The 21669-nt window shown below is 37.2% G+C and overlaps 2 protein-coding genes and 1 long non-coding RNA gene across 3 annotated transcripts in view; 1 reads left to right on the top strand and 2 right to left on the bottom strand.

Annotated features, from left to right (window-relative positions):
- Positions 1-20033, top strand: part of Crb (cell polarity complex component crumbs) — a 35686-nt gene extending 15653 nt beyond the window's left edge. Inside the window, exons 3-20 of the mRNA XM_071707763.1 lie at positions 3690-4060; positions 4369-4549; positions 5266-5439; positions 6587-6914; positions 7303-7769; positions 8120-8361; positions 8492-8717; positions 9153-9616; positions 9907-10178; positions 10442-10844; positions 11232-11708; positions 11879-12631; positions 12867-13677; positions 13938-14310; positions 14837-15155; positions 15471-15788; positions 16098-16193; positions 16524-20033. Coding sequence (XP_071563864.1) covers positions 3690-4060; positions 4369-4549; positions 5266-5439; positions 6587-6914; positions 7303-7769; positions 8120-8361; positions 8492-8717; positions 9153-9616; positions 9907-10178; positions 10442-10844; positions 11232-11708; positions 11879-12631; positions 12867-13677; positions 13938-14310; positions 14837-15155; positions 15471-15788; positions 16098-16193; positions 16524-16760 — 6512 coding nt within the window. The 3' untranslated portion in view covers positions 16761-20033. The remainder of the gene's footprint in view (positions 1-3689; positions 4061-4368; positions 4550-5265; positions 5440-6586; positions 6915-7302; positions 7770-8119; positions 8362-8491; positions 8718-9152; positions 9617-9906; positions 10179-10441; positions 10845-11231; positions 11709-11878; positions 12632-12866; positions 13678-13937; positions 14311-14836; positions 15156-15470; positions 15789-16097; positions 16194-16523) is intronic.
- LOC139773365 (uncharacterized) lies at positions 3457-4529 on the bottom strand. The gene is made up of 2 exons (XR_011718330.1): positions 4390-4529; positions 3457-4036 (listed from the first exon to the last, which is right to left on the bottom strand). It is a non-coding gene; the product is annotated as an uncharacterized lncRNA (long non-coding RNA).
- Endog (Endonuclease G) lies at positions 19446-21643 on the bottom strand. Its single transcript, XM_071707778.1, has 5 exons — positions 21240-21643; positions 20751-20944; positions 20368-20604; positions 20112-20292; positions 19446-19821 (listed from the first exon to the last, which is right to left on the bottom strand). Exons 1-5 carry the CDS (start codon positions 21498-21500, stop codon positions 19723-19725), a joined length of 972 nt encoding a protein of 323 aa, XP_071563879.1. The 5' UTR covers positions 21501-21643; the 3' UTR covers positions 19446-19722.
- Positions 21644-21669: the final 26 nt, after the last annotated feature.

Here is a 21669-nt window from a genome sequence, read left to right as displayed (position 1 = left end):
ATAGAAAGTAAACAAATGTCTCTTTGAATTTTGAATTTATTCTTTAGAAAGTACATTGCTTAAAAAATTATATATATCCATTTGAATCGTAGAGATAATATGATGCGGGTCTCTGCTTTACACACTGATTCATTAATTGCAGCGAGAATCTTTTACGCCGTTACGTATCTTTAATCTAAAATATACGTGCAATTAAATCACTCGCTTCACAAACTCGATCCTTATTAAACGACATGATATCAACTCATTGAGCGCAAAACTGTTTAACTGCAGTCCAGATTGAATCGACAGTTATCAAACGTTTTTCCAGACGTGAAGAGACTAGTAGCAAATTAACCGACAATTCAATGGCATTAGCCGACTAACGGATTAATCATTCTATTTTCGTTGTATTTCTTTCCTGATATTCTTGATATTCTTAAAACACGCGGCACACTTTCCCAAACGATTGCGGTCGTCTCGCAGATGTCCCGTAAGGATGCGTCCGCGGTATCCTTACAGATGATGTATGCAGGTTGTTATGCTTTCTAACGGCAATTCGCCAAATTGTCCCGAGTGGACTGCATTAGTCCGCGATTCGTCATGAACGAGATACACCCAACCGGGACCCGCGTTTTCGGTTCCCCGCGGTGATTCCCGACCCGCGACGAAAGCCGTTATGTTATTTCCACGGTTTTCTATAACGTTTAACTTTGATCAGATTGTCGATCGCATTAAGCAAAAATAGGGTAACGAGACTAACGGATTAATAATTCCATTTCTAACTGCTGAGCGCGTGATTACGCGGTTCATGCTTGGCGACGTTTAACCGAGTAATCGTGCACAGGGAAATTGACAATTGTCAACTGTTCATCTTTTTTTTTCTAAAAGCAATAAAGTCCTCCGTAATTTACGGAGGCAAGGATCTACGAATCAGAAGATTCGCTTGAATAATCAAAAATTGTTTTTAAAATTTATGAAATGTAACAACCATACAAGGATTTTTTAGACAATTGATCTTGAATCTACGAAATCATAGACTCATGTTATCAAAGCTCCACAATCTTTGATTCTACGTCTCTTATACCAATTTTAGATTTTGTTTCTCGTGGATCAACAGATTTTCAATGCAAATCGCGAATTTATAAGTTCTCGGATCTACGTGATTATCCGCAATTCCTACGCGACAAACGCATCAGTATTTGTTCCGTGCAGGAAGATTAATTTCCGGTAATTCCGTCATCGAAGCGACTCCGATGGATCTCCATTTATGTTTACACTTATAGTCAACAACACGTTTTACGCATTTTGTATGCGAGACACACGGTTGCGTGAGTTCCTCGGACGTGTCGCGTGCTCGTATATCGCGGAAAAACTCGCGCGTAATGTGACTAACAATTGATATTAGACAAAATCTTCAAACTATAATACATCTTTTTAAATATCTATTATTTCAATTAAATTCTGTTTTAACCAAATATTTGTCCAAAAGTCACGTCAAAATATTCAACAAAAATCGAGTTGCCAAATAAAGACAGCTATTATTAAAATCTTTATTAAGGAAAAGTTCAATTTCGTGAACGAACGTGAAAATATTTTAATTACAGTTTATTTTTTCTATTTTTTTTCTCTGCAAGTACTAAGCAGTATTTTCTTTTATTTTTAAATTTATGATTTTGTAACTAAATTTCTAAATTTATGATCAGAGATAGATTAGGTTTTAAGATCGATGAATTTTTAGTAATATTACGGTCCCAATCCTTGATTCCGTAGATCTTACTTAATTACATTCCCTCATTTCTTGGTTTTCGTAAACTCGTGATAACAAGTCCTCATTTGTCAATGTTCTCCGATTTCGAGTTTTCTACAGTAAGTATATCAGAATCTGCGACCATAGACCGAGTGCACTATACTTACAGCGAGTAGGATCGATGGCAGCCGATAAATAATGCATGACTCCCATTCGCACGCAGCGTTGTAAGGTTGTACTTGCGAGATGACGACTGGCTATCCTTTTCGGAGGAAAAGAGATCACGCTCGCGCGGCATGGTGAAAATCGCTTCGCACCTTCTTTCACCAGAATAAAAATGAATATCCGTGTAATCCCGGTAGTACAAGATCCGAGAGTGTTGGCGGCATCCGACATTTATGAAAACGGATACTCTTAAATTAAGATCTAAATTCTGAATGAGTAGAAATTGTACGAAAAAATCTGCCAAATTGTACTCAAGAATTTATCAATCTCATATCAAGAATCTATTTTACTAGAATTTTTATGGAATCAGTATTAAAGATATATGATCATTCTGGTATCAAAAGATTTTATAAAATATATTACATAAGACTTTTTTTTATGTCAAGGATTTAAGAAATGCATGATTTACATTTACAAGAACATAGATGCTCACAATCAAGAATCAATGACAACGCGTGGACCAAGGTTCCATATGTAAATTGTACACGTGAATGAATACGAGCGAGTCCTTTCTCACGCGTAAGCGCGAAGCGTTCATGACAAAATCATAGTTCATCCTTGGAGATAATGGCACGCAGAGAGAGGCGTTATGTAACACGTGTGTGCTCGCAGTGATAAATCGCGCTTTTCTCGTGGCCAATCTCGCTCGCGAGTGCTGAGCCCATTTCGGAGAATGACTTGAATGAGTGGTTTTATCAAGCAATAACAAAGATTAAGAGAATTCAAAGGGTTCCATATATATTTAATTTATTTATAAAGGACTTAAAACATATTTTATTTAACTGCATTTAAATAAAATGGGGTTAATATATTGAACAAGTCCCAAAAAAATATGCACGCAAATGGTAGAAATAATGTTTTATTCTATTTAATTTTATTTTATTTTTAGTGTTACAAAAAACGTTAATTAAAACAAAAGCTAATGTTACAATATAAAAACGTTAAAAAACTTGTTCACCGATTATACGGTCTGCGGTATAAACGACAAAAGATTAAACACTCTCGCTGATAATGCATGTATCAGCACCTATCTAGTGACATATTGCGGCCGTAACCGATAATGAAAATTAGAGTGAACTCGTAAGGTAGTCTCTCTTTTCCTTTTTTTTCCTCCCTCTCCTCTCTCTCTCTCTCTCCTCCTTCCTCTCTAATTCGCTTCACCTGTTCAGAAGATTACAGAGATAACTGAGATTACGAACGAACCGTTATACAAAGAGTTCGCCCTCATGCAATATCATGCAATATCATGAGAAAAAGAACTGATATATTGAAGAGAAACGAAAAATCAGATTCTATAGAGAACAATTTTTTAGACTTTTATATAAAGCCTACTGTCTAACTTCTCTGCTTTTATTAGTAAATTAACAACATTTATAATTTCAATTTAAAGAAAAGTTTGATTATACAATATATATATATATATATATAGATATATATAAAATTTATAAATGTAAATTTGATAAACACGACCGGCATACGGCATAACAATAGTTGGCCTCAAATTCTTCTTAAGAACTTTTTTATTAAAAAGAATTAAAATCAAATGTACATTTGTAATATTTCAAGAATTAAGGATCTGTATTCGCGATGACCACAATAACCAGGATCGATGAACCGTATGACTAATGATCCATAAAATCCACAAGATCTGCAAAAACTATAACGTTAAACGGACACTGCTCTGATCTAAAGACCTTTCACGTCAGACTTCCTAACGGACATTTCTGTGTTGCAGTCCTGGCCACTCTATTGGCTATCACTCAGGAAACTCCCCAGAATTCCAGACATCAAAACTATGAGGAGCATCCTCGTGAGGCCTACTTCAACGGCTCGGCGTTCCTGAAATTGAGCTCCTTTGTATCGGTGCACCGTCACAGCGGCCTCAGCTTCCGCACGTGCGAACCCGGTCGACTATTCCTACAGAAGTACGATGACAATTCGATTAGTCTCGAGGTGACACCCGAGGGACTGCTCTTCGTGGCTGTGGTCGATCAGCAGAGGTATGGAGCCAGACTAAACGCCAGGTTGCTCAACAACGCCTGGCACAACGTCAATCTGCTCTTTAGGCTTGGCAATCTCACCCTAAATGCCGCGGGGCACACACAGGTAAGTTCCGATTAAGGATACAAGTTCATATATAACAGAGATATAATTAAAGATATACAAAATTAAATCTTTAATATTGATATAATATCCAAAATACAATAATACTGTATTTTATTTGCTTTAGATTATTTCCAAAGGTTTTATAAACCTTGTTACGTGCTTGTTAAAAAAATTCATCACTTTAGATATTTACTAAAATAAGCATTAACTTAATAGATTTTGAATATTTATTTATACAAAGATCGGAATGTGCTAAGTCAATCTTAATTTTTAAGAAAGGCATAGATGTATAGAAATGTTTTCTTTAGATGGTTGCGAATGCGACTTACAATTCCGCCATCCTAACGCTTCCCGATTATGACGTGAACAGTTCGCTCATAGTCGGCGAAGGGTTCAAAGGTTGCGTCTTGCAAGGGCCCGGGATTCTCTTCAACAACAGTGTCAATAACGGAGCCGTTTTCGGACCCTGCCCGTTGGATACCAAAGGATGTAAGAATCCATAACTCTTTTACTAGAATAATTTTTTCTTTAAATTTATCATAGAGTATTCTTGCGATAAGCGTTGAGTAATCACACATGAGTATGCTAGATCGATAGCGTAGTTGCTATACAAATAAATAGAACACTCTTAGGCTAGAGTTATTAGGTAAGTCTGGTAAATCATCGAGTGGATTACCTTGCAATGATAGATCGATACCATGCTCGTCGCAAATAAAACACTCTTATAGATGACCTCTTAAGCTATATCTATGATCCAATGATAACAGTAGGCTATATCATGAGATAAATGAACAAATTAGAGAAGAACAAGAATTTTTAGGAGAGTTTTTCTTAAATTTGTTTAATCTTTTTATCTTATCATGTTATTAAATATTTCTCCTTTTTCCATTTGATCATCCATATATTTTATTAACAGTTATTAAACGTAGCATGCATTCGCAGTTTCGTCTAAGAATTAGAAACGGAAAGAATTTTGCTCTAAATTTTTTTATCGTTTTTCATCCCTTCTTTTGGGAACAGATTTATCATGATATTTTTTTGCAAATCTTTTGCATCATTTTTATGTAGAACTAGATTACGACAGGAAGGAAGGAAGGGGAGAAGAGACAAGAGAGAAAAAAAATATTTTAAAAGTTGCACGTGTTTTTTTCTGAGTAAAATGCACACATTGCATGTGAGTTTTGTGAAAAACTAAAAATTTTCAGGTGGAACGAAGGGCCACGGGGGTAGCACAGGGACACCTGCTGCTACGGTCCCCGCTATGGATTTCTGCCACAACGAGCCATGCATGATGCACGGTAAATGCGTGTCGCGGCAGAATCGCTACGAGTGCCGCTGTTACGCCCGATACTCCGGCAACAACTGCGAGATTGACAATGGTAGACTTCGTCGATATCTTGAATATGCAGGGTTTACGGCGCGTATGTGGGGCGAGCGGATTCATACCCGACGCGCGCGTTAAACGGCAATGTTACGTCACGTAATTGCACCGTGATGAGAAGATATTGTCTCATCGTAGATTTGCTCCCCCAGTTTCACAAAAACATTTTATAAAAATATTGCAAAATCAAAAATTAAGATTTAAATTAAACATTTTATATATACAGATTGAAATATAAATTGAGAATTAAAATATGAATGAAAAGTTAACCGCCGGAAGATTATTTTCCTTTTAAGTACAATTTAATAAGTCATATTTCTCGAGCACTCTGTATAGATAATCGTCGCAGAACAAAATATATCTATGAGAAATTGAAGAATTAAATTAAATTTTAAGGAATAATTTTTTATATATTTTTATTTATATTTGAATATTTAATACTAACGTATCTTCCCTTATAACTCTTATAAGAGATTAGAATTTATTAATATAATTACATCGTCGTGATAAATGGGTGTGAAATCTACGTCGTCTTTCCCCACTAGTTCTCGCACATCGTAAATGTGGATCTGTTCTGCTTTGATTTGAGACAATCTGTAGAAACTTTTAGAAACGCTTTTTCCCTCGCATTCAGACATTTGCTTCAAAATCACGCTCGCTCAATTATATTAGATAACTGTTGCCGTGCTATCTTTTTCCTTCTTTGAACGACACCGTTTCTCGAGAAAATTGCTTCGAAGTTAAGCAAGATAAGTTGCTTTGCGAAAAATTACATAGTTAAACGTGCAAATATATAAGTATAAAAAGACAAACGCCAGAGTTGTATTCCACTCAAACTAAATGTAGAACACTTAACATTTATTTTTAACAGTTTTATTTTTTCGTCTATCTATATTTTGTAATTTCACCAACAATTAATTATTTATAATTTTTAGATTTATAATAATGTATTTATAATTTATAATTTATTTATTATTACAGATATAATTATAGGTATAACAAATATAATTTAAAAAAGGGTTCTCTCACTTGTGCATGCAATTAATCAATCAATGTTATCGCAATTAATATCGCCTCATCTTTCATTCGTCGACTTTATCTCTCTAAGGAAATATCTTTAACAAGAAATCGAATTTTCTTCTCAGGCTCACCCTGTCAGAGCGGACCTTGTCGCAACGGCGGTATCTGTAGCGAAGATGCGCGCGGTGACTTCAGTTGTAGTTGCAAGCCCGGATTTACTGGCGGCTTTTGCGAATCTCAACTGGGCGTACGATTATGCGAACAGAATCCGTGTAGAAACGACGGCATTTGTATAGCGCTAACAGACAGCGAGTACAAGTGCCAGTGTCAGGCTGGTTGGACTGGAAAGAATTGCGAAAATAATATTAACGAATGCGCTTCGAATCCGTGCAAGAACGGTGGCATCTGCGTCGACGGAATCAATAATTATACCTGCAGATGTAACAGCACCGGGTGAGTCTCTTCAAGAAGCTGAAATTAAACTTTAAATTGCAGTCTACGTGATTCGCATCTTCAGCATTGTTCATCAATTTTTCGTCTTCGCGGATTATTAATTGGAGACTTTTTAATCTTTTACAAAGATGATTTATTATTCTGCAAATTCTCGCATGACTGTACATATTCTAGATCATAGATTTAATACATGTTCTAAAATTTTTACATTCCTATTAATCTTAAATTTTGTAAAATATCAATCTCATGGATTTTAAATTTTAAAGGTTTTAAATTCCATCTATTTCAAATTTCAAGAGATCTCAAATTCCACAAGAGTGTAATAATACTGCATAGATTCTTAGATTTTTTCGTACATCTCAAACGCTTTTCCATTTCTTTTCCTCAGCTATGAGGGCATCAACTGCGACGTGGACATCGACGAGTGTCAGGCGAACCCGACGTTGTGTCTGAACAACGGCGTATGCTATGATTATTACGGTGGCTACACCTGCCACTGTCCGGCGGGCTTTGAGGGTCAGAACTGCGAGCTTAACTTGAACGAGTGCTTGTCCGAACCCTGTGCCAACGGCGGCGAATGTGTTGACGAGGTGGGCACTTACCACTGCGAATGCCTCCCAGGATTCATGGGTCGCCATTGCGAGCTGAGGGGCCTCTGCGAAAACGCGGCCTGTCCACCTAACAGCATCTGCGTGGAGGATGCTCATGGACCTCAATGTGTCTGCAATCCCGGTTTCATGGGTAATCCTCCTAATTGCACTGTCAACTACTGCGCCAGCAACCCCTGCGCCAACGGTGGCACTTGTACCAGCGGCAGAGATGGTTTCAGCTGCACCTGCCCATCTGAATGGAGAGGTAAAATTAATTACGATTAAAATTAACAGCATTCACTTACTCCGTTGCTGTGAAATTATCTTAACATTGACACTTTACGTAGATGAGAAGTCGCCCATTTGATACGTATCGCGAGCTTATAAATGCTCTCTTCCTTTATAAATATAATTTTTATATTCATATCTCTCTACAATTATTTTAATTATAATTGTCTTTTTTTACAAATTTCTTTATTTCTTCAGAGAAGCAAGAAAATAGTCATAATTTAATCGTAAATGAGAACTACTTTTAATTATTTTTATATTAATTATATTAATGGTTTTTTAAAACGCCTAGAATTTTCTGTCTAAAAGAGAGCGATGCTTTTGCAGGAAAGAACTGCCAGATCGACGTAGACGAGTGCCTATCGCAGCCATGCCAAAATGGTGGTACCTGCATCGACCGTGTCAATGGATACACCTGTAACTGCACCAGAGACTTCGTGGGTGATAATTGCGAACGGGAATACGATGCATGTGTCGCAAATCCTTGTCAGAATAATGGTACTTGTACGCTGATGCCAAGATCAAAGAGAGAATTTGTTTGTGAATGTCCGCACGGTTTCGAGGGCAAGGTATCGTAATACATTGTAATTATAAATATTATATTTAAAAAATCCAATTTGAATTAGATTTTACGTTATACAAGAGAGATTTCGATGCTGAAATGTAAATGTAATTAAATTGAACACGATATGATTCAAGGTGTGCGACGTGAATATCGACGATTGCATTGGCGTGGTGTGTCCGGATGATAAGGTTTGCGTTGACGGGATCGCTGGTTACGAATGCAAATGCCCCGAGGGCTACAGAGATCCGAATTGCACGTTGATTGTAGATCACTGTGCGACAAAACCGTGCGACCATAACAGCACGTGCATCGACCTCGGCGGGCACGGCTTCGAGTGCCAGTGTGCAGAAGGCTTTCAAGGTATCGTCGAATTTAAGGCAATAGAATAACTCGTCAAATCAATCAAGAACTTGAAAAACTTGAAAGAATTATTTTGAAACATATAATTTCTAGTAATTATTTTACTCATTTAATTTATTATTCTTTATAATTTAATTCAATTCATATTATTTTTATATCACTTTAAAACACAAAATTGCAATTTAAATTATTCTGGCATACTTTATCCTTTTAATTATTTTTGCCTAATTACATTTTTTTTAATTTAGTTATGATTTACTGTTATATTAATTTAGTTTTATATTTGCGCATTAGAATTACTTTAGTGTGCACTTGTACTTATTAGAAAAAGAGATTTTTGTAACTTATTTGTATTGTCAGAAAAATGGAATACAATTTCACTGACTTTTTTACAAAAATTGAGAGAGAATTACATTCATTAAATATCACCTGCAGGTCAGTATTGTGAGCTTGATGTGAACGAGTGTGAGTTGCACGGTAATTCCCTGTGCAACAATGGGATTTGCATCAATACCGATGGTAGCTACAATTGCTTCTGCCGGCCGGGCTTCTCCGGTGATCATTGTGACATCAACATCGATGAGTGTTTGTGCGGCCCATGCAAGAATAATGCTACGTGCCTCGATGGCATCAACATGTTTCAATGTATATGTCAACCCGGTTACACCGGCAAGACCTGCGAGATAGACGTGAACGAGTGCGACAGCGACCCGTGCCACAATGGGGCGCAGTGCGTAAACGGTATAGCATCGTACATGTGTGTGTGCCCGGCGGGTTACCTCGGTGCTAATTGCGAGATCAACGTCGACGAATGCGAATCGTCACCCTGCATGAATCAAGGAAAGTGCATCGATGGTATAAACGATTACACATGTGACTGCAGCGATACCGGTTTCGAGGTAGAATCTTAATTAATACACTCAATCTTTTAATTTAATTTAATCTTTTAACGTAATGTTTAACTTGTCGGAAATATAAATTTTTAAAAGTAAGCCAATTTAATTTCTTCAGTTGTTGCTTTTAATTACACTTAACTCAAAATTATATGTATATAAAACTTACTTTTTATTTTAATTTATTCTTACATACAATTTTTTAATCTAATTTAAAGCTAGTTAATTAAGAGCTAGTTTTATTAAATCTAATTTTTTAATTATAATCTAAAATTATTTTAACTCTGATTTTTAAGGGTCCACATTGCGAAAATAATATCGACGAATGTTTGTCGCGACCGTGTGTAAATGGCGGGCTATGTCTGGACGACATCAAGAGTTACAAATGTCAATGCTATGCCGGTTACACTGGTAAGAATTGCGAAGTGGACGTGAATGAATGTGAGAGTTCGCCATGTCAGTACAATGGCACTTGCCTTGAACGATCAAACAAAGACCTTTACAAGAGCGAAGCCCTGAACTTACCTGCGATCTTCACTCAGGAGTTCAGTTACGCCAATGCCAGCGGGTAAGTCTTTAAATAAATCTTTTAATTATTCTTAGTTTTCCTTGCTTTCCTAAAAATTTAGACACCGTTTTCTTCATTTCTTTATTAACTTTGCCATTCATTTTGAGTAGACCTTATTTTACTTCAATTTTATTCAGAAATTCTACGTAAAATGTATATCTAACGTTAACGATTAAGAAGATGACTTGAAATCTGTGACTCTTACAAAATACCTCACACGTTTCATCCGATGTAAAGGAATAAGTTCTTGAAATCTATGATAGGTATGAGTGCCTCTGCGTGCAAGGTGTCACCGGCAAGAATTGTGAGGTAAACATCAACGAGTGTGACAGCAATCCCTGCGGTCCAGGTACATGTATGGATCGTATCGGCGGTTACACCTGCGAGTGTGACGAGGGCTACGAAGGAGATCACTGCCAGCACGAGATTGACGAGTGCAAGAGATACAATCCCTGCGAGCATGGAGTGTGCACCGACGGTAAAGCCGACTATTTTTGTACCTGCGAGCCGGAGTACGGTGGCAAAAATTGCTCGGTGAAGCTGATGGGATGTCAGGGCAATGCCTGCCAGAACGGTGGCACTTGCTGGCCCTACCTAGTCGATGAGACCATTCACAAGTTCAACTGCACCTGTCCCAACGGCTACCATGGCGAAGTTTGCGATTATGTGAGTATTTATATTTCTTATGAAGTAAATATTTTTTTAATAACTTTAAATAATATAATTTTAAGTTTTCACAAGCACACTATTTCCTTGGAATTATTGCCTCGCAAACATCTTTATAACTCGCAAATTTTTTAATATTTAATACAATTTTTATTTAATTCACACAATTTTTCTATTTTTATCATACCTGAAGAAATTTCTAATAATTAAACAATCATTGATTTTTCAACACAAAAATATATGTATATCATTCACGCTTAATAACGCTTTATCGCACTCGTTAACTCTTTCTGAAGCGCTTCTGGCGGAAGGAGGTGCGTAAACGTGTTCCGCTTGTATAAACAATTTGATAAACATCTTAAAGAGTACTTTATTTCGAATTCACAGGTGACGACGATGTCTCTAAGCGGCAGCTCGTACGTAGGAGTAAACACGACACGCGACGAGGGCTACGATATCCAATTTCGCTTCAGGACTACCCTGCCGAATGGTCTCCTAGCGATCGGTAGAGGTGTGACCATTTATATTCTCCAGTTGGTAAACGGCAAACTCAATATACACTCCAGTATATTGAATAAGTGGGATGGAGTCTTCGTCGGTAGTGGACTCAATGACTCCAACTGGCAGAAGGCCTTCGTGGCGATCAACGCGACTCATCTCGTTCTTTCGGCCAACGAGGAACAGACTATTTACCCCATCAGTCCGAACGAAGGCTCCAATTCATCGAATCACACATCCTTCCCTACGACTTTTGTAGGTGGGAGTCACATCAGCTCCTTCAGCTTTCTGAGAAGACTGTCCCGCTTACCATCGTTTACTTTCTTCGTCGGCTGTATGGAAGACGTCGTCATCAACGGCGAATGGGTACGTCAATCTGTTGTTAATTTATTTTTCAAGTCTCAACTCTATTATTCTCAAATTCTCACTTTTCATTGTCAATCTGCACCATTTTTCCACCTGCCAAATCCTCAAACTTAACTGCGACGCCTTCATAATTTCTATAACAACGTTTCACGACTCAAAATTGATTTTAGGTTTACTCCGGCACCACGTCGAAAACCGTATACATGGAAGATGTGGAATCGGGCTGTCCTCGCGAGGCTCAGTGTTTACCTAATCCTTGTAAGAACGGCGGCCATTGTACCGATCGTTGGCGCGACTTCTATTGCAAGTGCGAGCGTCCTTATCTCGGTCACACCTGTCAGTACAACATGACAGCCGCTACTTTCGGCTACGAGAATATCACGAATGGTTACGTGACCGTAAGAGTTAGCGATGCTGCCAGACGTACCGTCAGCTCGGTCGTCGACATCTCTATGTTCATCCGCACACGGGAGAGCTACGGTGATATTTTCTATCTGGGCACGGAACCGGATTCTCAAGTCGATCAAAAGCCCCAAGAGAAGACCTACATAGCGGCGCAATTGGAGGGCGGGGAACTGCTTGTCAGAATCCAGTTTAATGGCACGGAGGCCTACACCGTCGGCGGCGTGAAGCTTAACGATGGAAACAACCATCTGATTCAAGTAGCGAGAAACGTTACCCTCATCCAAGTGAAGATCAACGGCACCGAATACTTCCGTAAGACCGTCAGTGCCATGGGAGACCTGAACGTGACCATTCTTTATCTAGGAGGACTACCTCAGGCATCGCGATACATTCGTCAAGTCGATAGCAGGCAGATGGAAGTGCAACAAGTTCCGCAAATTAACTTCAAAGGCATTATCCAAGACGTGCAGATCTCAAATGGCACGAGAACGATGGTTGTAGAATTTTTCCCGCTAAAGGTGATTAAATTCTTTTTGATATATTTTGTTTAACTCTATGATCTGTGCGTTATACTGTATAGTGTATACTGTGTATAGTAATGGATTCAAGCAAATACATACACAAATTCTGAATTTTATGATTTAGATCTTGTGTAACATTGTTCCTTTGTAACTTTGTATCACATTTCAGCCTTTTTCATATCAGCAATATACTTTCATTCAAGATTTGTAACTAATTCTTATTTTCTTCCAGGCACAAGATATTCCTGCACTTGTTCAGTTCGGCAATGTCTCCTTCGACTCTGAAAAGGTCCTCGAAGGCGTGGTGTCGGATGATGTATGCGTGAGCAGTCCATGCAATCATAATGGCACGTGTCACGTAACGTGGAACGACTTCTGGTGCCAGTGCCCGCGCGGTTACACCGGCAAAACCTGCCAGGAGATGGAATTCTGTCAATTGCAAGACTGCCCGACTGGTTCACGCTGCCAGAATCTCGACGATGGTTACGAGTGCATCGCCAATGCGACCTTCGACGGTGTTTCCACTGCCTTCACGTACGCGTATGGTCGCGCTACGGATGCTGCCAGTGACCTACCACTCGACACCATCGAGATCACTTATCGATCCAACACCGGTGGCACGGTGCTTCACATGGCGCCTCATATGGGTGACCAACATTTCACCGTGTCCGTTTTCAGGGACACCGTCACTGTGTCCTGGCGGCTCGATCTAGAGAACCAGGGTATCGTCGCCTTTGGTAAGAGCCAACCCGACGGGAACTGGACTTCGCTGCTCATCAGACTAAACAACAATTCTGTAGAATGCGGTTACGGTAATCCTACTGAAGAGCAGCCTCACGTGGGTCACAACTTCAGTTTCCAACTGTGGTACGATCTACTGGTGAGAGGAACAGTCACTCTCGGTGGACTTTCTTCCAGTGCTTTATCCGATAGGCACGCTTATTTTATTGGACTTAGACAGAGAAATGGAATCGAAGGCAATAGCGTGGATTATAATGAGCACAGGCTAACGACCGCTATGCCCCCGCATAGTATGATATCCGGTGCGTATAACATTTTGATAGAGTTTTAATTAGCTTTAAATGTCATTATGTTGTCTGTATTTCTTTACATATTATTTCTAATAGAACGTATTTCCATTACGTGAACTCCGACCTTTCTCTCTAAAAATTTGAGAATTTTTTAATCTCAATCCTTGTTCTTCAATCTACAACTTTCAATCACGATCTCCGTAAAATTAACTCTTTCTCTCAGTCGCTTTTTCTTGGAATCAGAGAATCATTTCTTTCTTCTTTGCATTCAGGAGAACCGTTTAAGGGTTGCCTCGGCGAAGTACGTATCGGTAGCATGTTGCTACACTACTTTACGTACGAAGAGGTTTATCAGAACGCGAATTTCACCCCATTGGAGTTCCTGGAGTTGCAGGGTAACGACAACGCCACTCATCGCGACAGTATCGGCTGCCAACTGTGCTTCGATACGGATTGCAAGAACGATGGTTATTGCTTCGATAAGGTCAACAGCTACGTATGCGAGTGTCCCGCGGGTTATGCCGAGGATGACTGCTCTTTTAATATCGACGAATGCGTCGACAACAAATGCCAGAACGGTGCGACTTGCGTCGATGGTATCGCCAATTACACTTGTGTGTGTAAGAATGGCTGGCAGGGATGGCTGTAAGTATATTGTTTTCTCTTTAAATTAATACTTTAGCTTTTGTGTACAAGAAGGAATTAATATTTTTCGTTACTATTATATACAGCAAAGTTATTTTATAAAATATCAATATCATTAATATTTTTAACGGATGATTTTTGTATATAATTAGACTCTTAAAAAAATTGATTCTGTATATATATTTATGATACACTTGATCAACAAACAAGATATTAACTATAATTAATAAATATTAATTGATAATAAAAACATAATATTATCTATATTATCAATAATAAATTTATAATTAATTAACGTCAATGTCAGTTGATACAATCGTATGTTTTGTGTAGGACAATATTATATATTACAAAATCTCTAAATCATCTTTATCAACTTATCATATCAGATCAGAAAATTACACACACATACACATCTCATAATCACAACAGCACTAAGATAAATTCCATAAAACTGTATTCTCTAACGATTAAGAAGGAATTATGACTCTTTCTCTTATCGAGTTCCTTTCCTATCTGGTTACAGATGCGATAGCGACATCAACGAGTGCGTAACGCTGAGTCCGTGTCAACACGATGGCGTATGCGTGAATCTGCCGGGCTTGTTCAGGTGTGAATGCCCCGATCAATTCACCGGCGAATTGTGCGAAAGCTTCCGGCTGATCACCTGCGAGAACGAGCCGTGCAAGAACGGCGCGACCTGCATGAACGTGACGAATCCAAAGACGAGTGACAACTTCACCTGTAACTGCATGCCCGGCTACGACGGCCCAACCTGTGACACGCCCTATTGCATCAAAAGGAAGTGCGAAAACGGGGGCAGATGCCAATTCCTATATAATCAGGTATATAATTCCTCCTTCTCATTATTATATTATCTTTATATTTTCATGTTCTATTAAGATCCAGAGTTTGAAAGATCCCTCATTAAAAATGATTAAGTTTCTCAAGTCCTATATTTTTGGATTCTAGGATCTTTGAGTTCCCGGATCTTCAAAATTTTAAACTTAAATTCTACAAGTTTCGAAAATCTTTAAATTTTAATTTACATTTGGAATTCATAATCTTATAATTTTTAACTCTCAAAGATTCCTTCGTATCGCTTAATCATTGCGCACATCAATTATTATTAATGTAATTATTTTATTAATGTAAAATAGATTCCGAAATGCATCTGTCCCCTCGGTTACTCCGGTATGACCTGCGAGACCAACATCGATGACTGCGCACCGGATTCTGAAGGCAATGTGCCCTGCAAGAACGACGGCAAGTGCTACGACGGAGTGAACAATTTCATATGCGACTGCCAAGGCACCGGATATACCGGGGTCGATTGTTCCATCGACGTAGACGAGTGTCAGGATTTGGAGATCGATTGCGGACACGGTAAATGCGAGAATCTACCTGGTATCTATCAGTGTAACTGTGACGACGGTTATTGCGGCTACAATTGCGGCATGGAGAATCCCTGTCAGGAGGTGAGTTCTTTAATCTCTCATGCCGAGAAAATAAAAACGTAAAAGAGCGCGATTGAGATAAGTGACATGGAAAAGAGATTGCTAAAATTTGATAAATTAAAAATTGTTTAAATGATAAACTTATTGGTACAGGGATTAACAGATAAGCTGTCAGAAAATTGGGGAGATTTAATAGAAAATGAAAGTTTACGAGTCCTCATTAAAGTTATAATAATAAAAATTAAAGTAAAAAAAAATTTCATAATTATTCGTATTATTTTGTTTCTACTCAATTACTTAATAATGCCCTTGTTTCGATCTTTTATTTAGGGTTTCTGCCACAACGGTGGCACATGCGAATGCGCCGACGATGGCGGATACATATGTCGATGCACTTCTGATTACACGGGACGAAATTGTACAGAGGTAAGATAAAATTTGGGAAAAGATTTAGGTCATTTACACAAATTGCGAAATTTATTAATTTGCCAATGATGTGTCTTGACAATCAGTCAAAATATGAAGAATATTTACAGTATTATCATTCTATACAAAATACAATATATAGTTAAGCAAATATTAAAAGTAATTATTAGAAGTAATTCTGCAAAGTATATTATTCCATATAATTATAATATACCAATATATATATATATATATATATATATATAGATATATATATTTGTTTATATAAGTAAAGTGATTTACTTTTATATATATCAGTAATAAATATTTTTCATATTTTCTATTTTTCAGCTGGAAAATAATTATTTAGGCTTAGGCAACCAAGCCCTCGACATAATGGTAATCGTAGGCCCGATCGTGGGCTGTCTTCTCCTGATTGCCATCGGATCCCTTGTAGCGCTTTTCATGATGGCAAGAAAAAAACGTGCAACACGTGGCACGTACAGTCCGAGTGCTCAGGAGTTTAGCAATCCGAGAGTGGAGATGGATAATGTAATGAAGCCTCCACCGGAGGAGAGATTGATCTAATCGAATGACAGTCGGAAGGACATAATTAGGTAATGCGAGTGAATTTCGATACGTGGAAGTTGCTTTTTGAAAGAGCAGATTCCGTTTTGTGCGAAAGAAAGATAATAAGAATAAAATAGTATTATTTATTTTTTTTAAATTAAATTTATAATCAATCTATTTAATTATGAATTTCTTTGCTCATAATTTTGCTTAGCTGCAGATTTTTTGCAAAGTGTAAATCTTTCCATATATCGAAGGTTATTTGCATAGCCTAGTCTTCCGAAAATGTGATTCATCATTGCGAAGATTTTCGACTGAAAGCACGCAGATCGCTCGACGAACAGTCAAGTCGATGACGTGAAACGATTACTGATCGCGTCTTCTAGTCCTCACTGTTTCGTCGTTACAAAAAAAATAGACGAATTAGAAGGAAGGAATTTATTGTAAGAGATTAAATTTCAAATCCTTTAAAAATCGATTAGAAAATTTCCATCAAGTCCTTTTAATTCATTGCCTGTGAGAGAATCGTATAGGCAATGATTCTAAGATTAATAATAAATTTAATAATACACATTTTTGCAACGATACATTTTTCGACAATCCTCCCGAGGGAGGATGATTATCATTCAAGAGTAGGTTTAAAAACTTGGCATTATGTTGGAACCTAATAAAATCAGCGTTTTGTTTCGAGCTTTCTGGGCAATGTATAGAGTGTCTCGGAGAAAGAATATATTCATTACATGCATGAGTATATTTTCTAAATAATTTGTATTTTAAAAATCATATTTTAAGGGTAGTAATTCCTTTAGTTGAATTCGAGGGACCAATGATGATGTTCTGAGCTTCGAGAATTCAAGGATTTAGAAGTTCAATGATTCTAAAGATTCGACAAGCTCCAAAAGCTAAGAATCTAAAAAAATCCACAGATTCTAAATTTAAGAATTCTAAGAATCAAAAGGCAAAGGGAGAAAATATTTTAGCATCAAATGATGCTCGAATAAAAAGGTTTTATCGAGTAAAAAGGTGATCTATGCCTTTCTCTCTCTCTCTCTCTCTCTCTCTCTCTCTCTCTCTCTCTCTCTCTCTCTCTCTCTCTCTCTTTCTCTTTCTGTTTCTCTGGGACACCCTGTAAACGACACGCGTAAAATAAATCACGTAGATTATAATAAAGTGTACTTAAAGCTCTCAGAAGTGTCCTTAAGACGTTAAGCAATACTCGAAGGAGGCGAATCCGAGCAAACAGACCCGTCCATTTTAGTGCCTAATCTATACTCTACTTAAAGAGATATTATTTATAAGCTGCGATGCATGCAATATCGATGGACGAGAAAAAAACAGAGAAAGCAAGCAGGACGATATTCCAAAAAAGCTTACGACTTAAACACATGCGAGATCTCGAGAATAATGCATAATGTTCTTACACTTGCAAAAGAATAGGTGAATTAAAGGAAATTTACATAGGAAAATTACATAATCTGTGTGTGTGAATTTTCAAAAACTGTTTATATAAAGATTCAAATTCTTAATTCCTTATTTCCTTGATTATTTGCTTTCCTCTAATTAAATTTTAATAATTTCATAATAACTTTCTCTTCGAAATTTAATTTTAATTATTTTTTTATCCAATCTATTTGATTTTTTCCAATTTTAACTCGTTTCGATTCCTATCTCATTTTTAATACCATTTATTTCTAAACTTCTCATCAGAGGTTCAATAAGATGAATAGAATAGAATAGAATATATTCTATTCTATTTCAATTTTAACGTAGTTTTTTCAATACAATTTTAGTTTAGATTTTTTATTAATTTAATTACAATAAAGTTGCCTTTTAATTTGCCTATCTTCGCAGGAATTATATATGTTAAGTCTTAAATATTGTCAAACAGCGACACATATTTCGACTTACTGTAAAAAAAAAACGTCGATACTGTCGAGCGTTTCCGATATCAGCGTAAGAAAGGAAAACTCTGAACGCGCACGGAAAAATTCGCATTATTACGCGCCTGTTAATTTTGTACATAGACATAGCTTGTAAGCCGAAAAGATTATTAACGACTTTATCATATTTAGGATTTTATATGACTATTAAGTAGATATTTAACGATAACAAACGTATTAATCGATACGTACTTATACCACGACCAAAGTAGCGACGAGGCGATATCTTATATTATAAGATTTTACTCTGTAAAAATCATCTTGCGATTTTATAAGCGTTTGATTTTTCATTTATAAAGCATTTGTGTTCAAGACTGAGTTCCCAGCGTCTGAAATAAGAGAAATAACGAAAAATTCAGATATATATGTAACATACCGAATATATATACACATTTATATTTATATATTTGAAAAAAGTAAATTGTATAAATTACATCTTTTTTAATCAATTTTGTCAATGCCAAAATATGTAAAAATTATTCGAATATGTATATAGTTCAGGCAAATTAATAACTGTTCCGTTTTTGCTCATTTCAAACGCTATCGTATCTAAAATTTATACACATAATTTTTATTTCGCGGTAAATATATCTAAATTCTCGGGATATATGAGTCGAGAGAATAAATACGATAGATTTGAGCGTTTTATTCGGTATGATCGAGTCGAAGATATGCAATACAGTGCGTTACACAAGTAGGTATAGCGACTCCAAGTGGACGACTAAATGTACAAAATCAATAAACGCATGTATAAACAAACGAATTGATTAACACATCGACAAATATCTGTATCTTTATTATTCGATAAAATACAGAGCAGCTAAAATAATACATAGTATGTATGAATAATATAAAACATCGTGATTGATAAAACTTGTATAAATTATGTACAATGAGCTAAAAAATAATCGACTAGATTTAAATATACGATCGATGGTGCGTCAGAAATTAAAACTCTTTACAATCTGAATATCTGAAAATTGGGAATTTTCTATCGGTTAGGAAAAGGGAATGAAGTGAATTGAGCAGTCGTCTCAAATCTAGCCAGTGTTCTTGCCGTTCACTTTGCTTAATTTATTGCGCGATATTTTGTCAAAGAATAAAAGCCCGGCAGCGCGTTCGATGCTGTCTGGTGGCACCTGTTAAAAAATTGATCAGATTCTTATAATATAAATTTATTATATCTTGTTATACATTGAATAAATTTCCTACACATCGCTTATTTTTTACACTCATGCAATTACTTCAATACGTTTAATTTTAACATTTTCTTCCAATTAATAAGCAATTGTATTGACAATTTAATTACGTTTATATTGCGATACACTTAAATACATATTTATAGATAATATTTATATATACAAAATGTATCCTACATAGTTTAATATCATTTCCACATTTTATAATTTCTTGAAATGCAAAGTAGTACCTGAAAATTAGTGAGCGGCGCGTTATCGTCAATCGGCGTATTCGGCATCACAAAAGCTTCCATTTCGAGCTTGCCATCGTTGGTTTCGCCGACGATCACCTTGTAAAAGTGTGTAGGCACCGCCACATGATTCGCACCTATCACCTCATAACGCACATATTTCTTTCCGTCCGTTTCTCTTCTATAAATGCATATAATAATATAAAAATAGGCAAGATTCAAAGCAAAACTGGAAACTGCCAGCAAGCAAACGCACTTAGGAAGGTACAACGGCCCCGTGCACACGTAAACGTCCTTGTAGACATTTGTCAATTTCCGAACGTGTTTCTCCAACCTGTTCCAGGAATCTCTATTAAAGCCCTTTCCAACCTGTGGTGCCATATTAGTGAGGAAGAAAGTTTGCTCTATGTGTTTCTGGTTCACTCTGTGATTTCCAGCCGCCGCCAGATGACCACGATCATAGCCGCTTCCTTTGTAGTCTGTATTCTCTGATCTGTTGACATCGTCAAAATTAAGACTTAATTAATCTCAGATCAATTTAGTCTATTAAATTAAATTAAATTAGCAAACTTTCTCTTTCAGATTTCTAAGGAATAATCTGAGAGAGAATTATATATTAGAAAATCTATATTTCTTCACCTGAAGAAAGGGTGTATACTCTGATCGGGTTTGAATTCGCACTTGGAACGATCCGCTTCCTTGTTGTACTGCAACCTTTCCTTGGTCAAGTGTTCAAACACCCAATGAGCAACTCTGTTTCGCCTGTCGTAAGAGAGCACAAAATCCTCGTAGGACCTGACATGATCCAATCCGGGAAAACCAAATTTCATAATCTGCCGCAATATTATCAATATCCAGTACGATCGTTAGAACTTTTAACGCAACAACGGTGTTAGAAACAATTCAGCAAAATTTCTATGCATCGACAAGTTACCGAATTAATTCCTTTCATACTTGATGCGACCAGATTATTTCTTACTAGATCATTACATGCCAATAAATTTGTCAAGTATCAAATTATTTGTTATTGTTATTGGTGCCAGCTTCCAGCAATGCAAATTGTTTGTAATCTCCAATGATATATAAAAATCTGGGGGTTAGTTAATCTTTAATCATCCTTAATCCCACCTGCGACACCCTTGTGACGGTCGATGACACTTTGGAGCCCATATCGTGGTCGCTTTCGGCAGGTGTCAAGGGGGTGGCCGCCGAAACCGTGCCGAACAGAGGCAAACCTGGCATGCTCCGGATATGCGTCGCTGACAACACGCTCGTTTCATTGTCTTTCGAATATCGCCTCTGTTCGGAGAACTTGCCCAAGTACCAGCCCCCCATACCCACGCTAGTCAGAGCAGTTAGATTAAACACTATTTGCCTCATTCCGTTCATATTTCTCTTTGTTATCCTCCGGGATCCTTCCACGCGTAAATATCGCCGTCGTAAAATTATGTATCGTATATTTATGAAACGGGGAAACGCGTCCGACGTACGACGCGAGGAGGACAGGAGGGTTAGGACTTAGGTTAGGAGTATGCATTAGGATCGGGTCAAGTTAGAA

This window comes from Temnothorax nylanderi, unplaced genomic scaffold (assembly GCF_030848795.1).
Source record: "Temnothorax nylanderi isolate EJ_2023f unplaced genomic scaffold, tnyl_v1.0 TNYL_tig0060_pilon, whole genome shotgun sequence".
Lineage (NCBI taxonomy): Eukaryota > Metazoa > Arthropoda > Insecta > Hymenoptera > Formicidae > Temnothorax > Temnothorax nylanderi.
The sequence above is the reverse complement of the archived record's forward strand: the minus strand, read 5'-3'. Positions and strand labels throughout refer to the sequence as shown.

Excerpts from the sequence above, each read along its gene's own strand:
- Endog (XM_071707778.1), bottom strand. The coding sequence starts at position 21,500 with ATGAACGGAATGAGGCAAATAGTGTTTAATCTAACTGCTCTGACTAGC. Across the intron at positions 20,945-21,239 it reads CCGTCACAAGGGTGTCGCAG|ATTATGAAATTTGGTTTTCC; the intron begins GTGGGATTAAGG and ends ATATTGCGGCAG. Across the intron at positions 20,293-20,367 it reads GGGCCGTTGTACCTTCCTAA|AAGAGAAACGGACGGAAAGA; the intron begins GTGCGTTTGCTT and ends ATGCATTTATAG.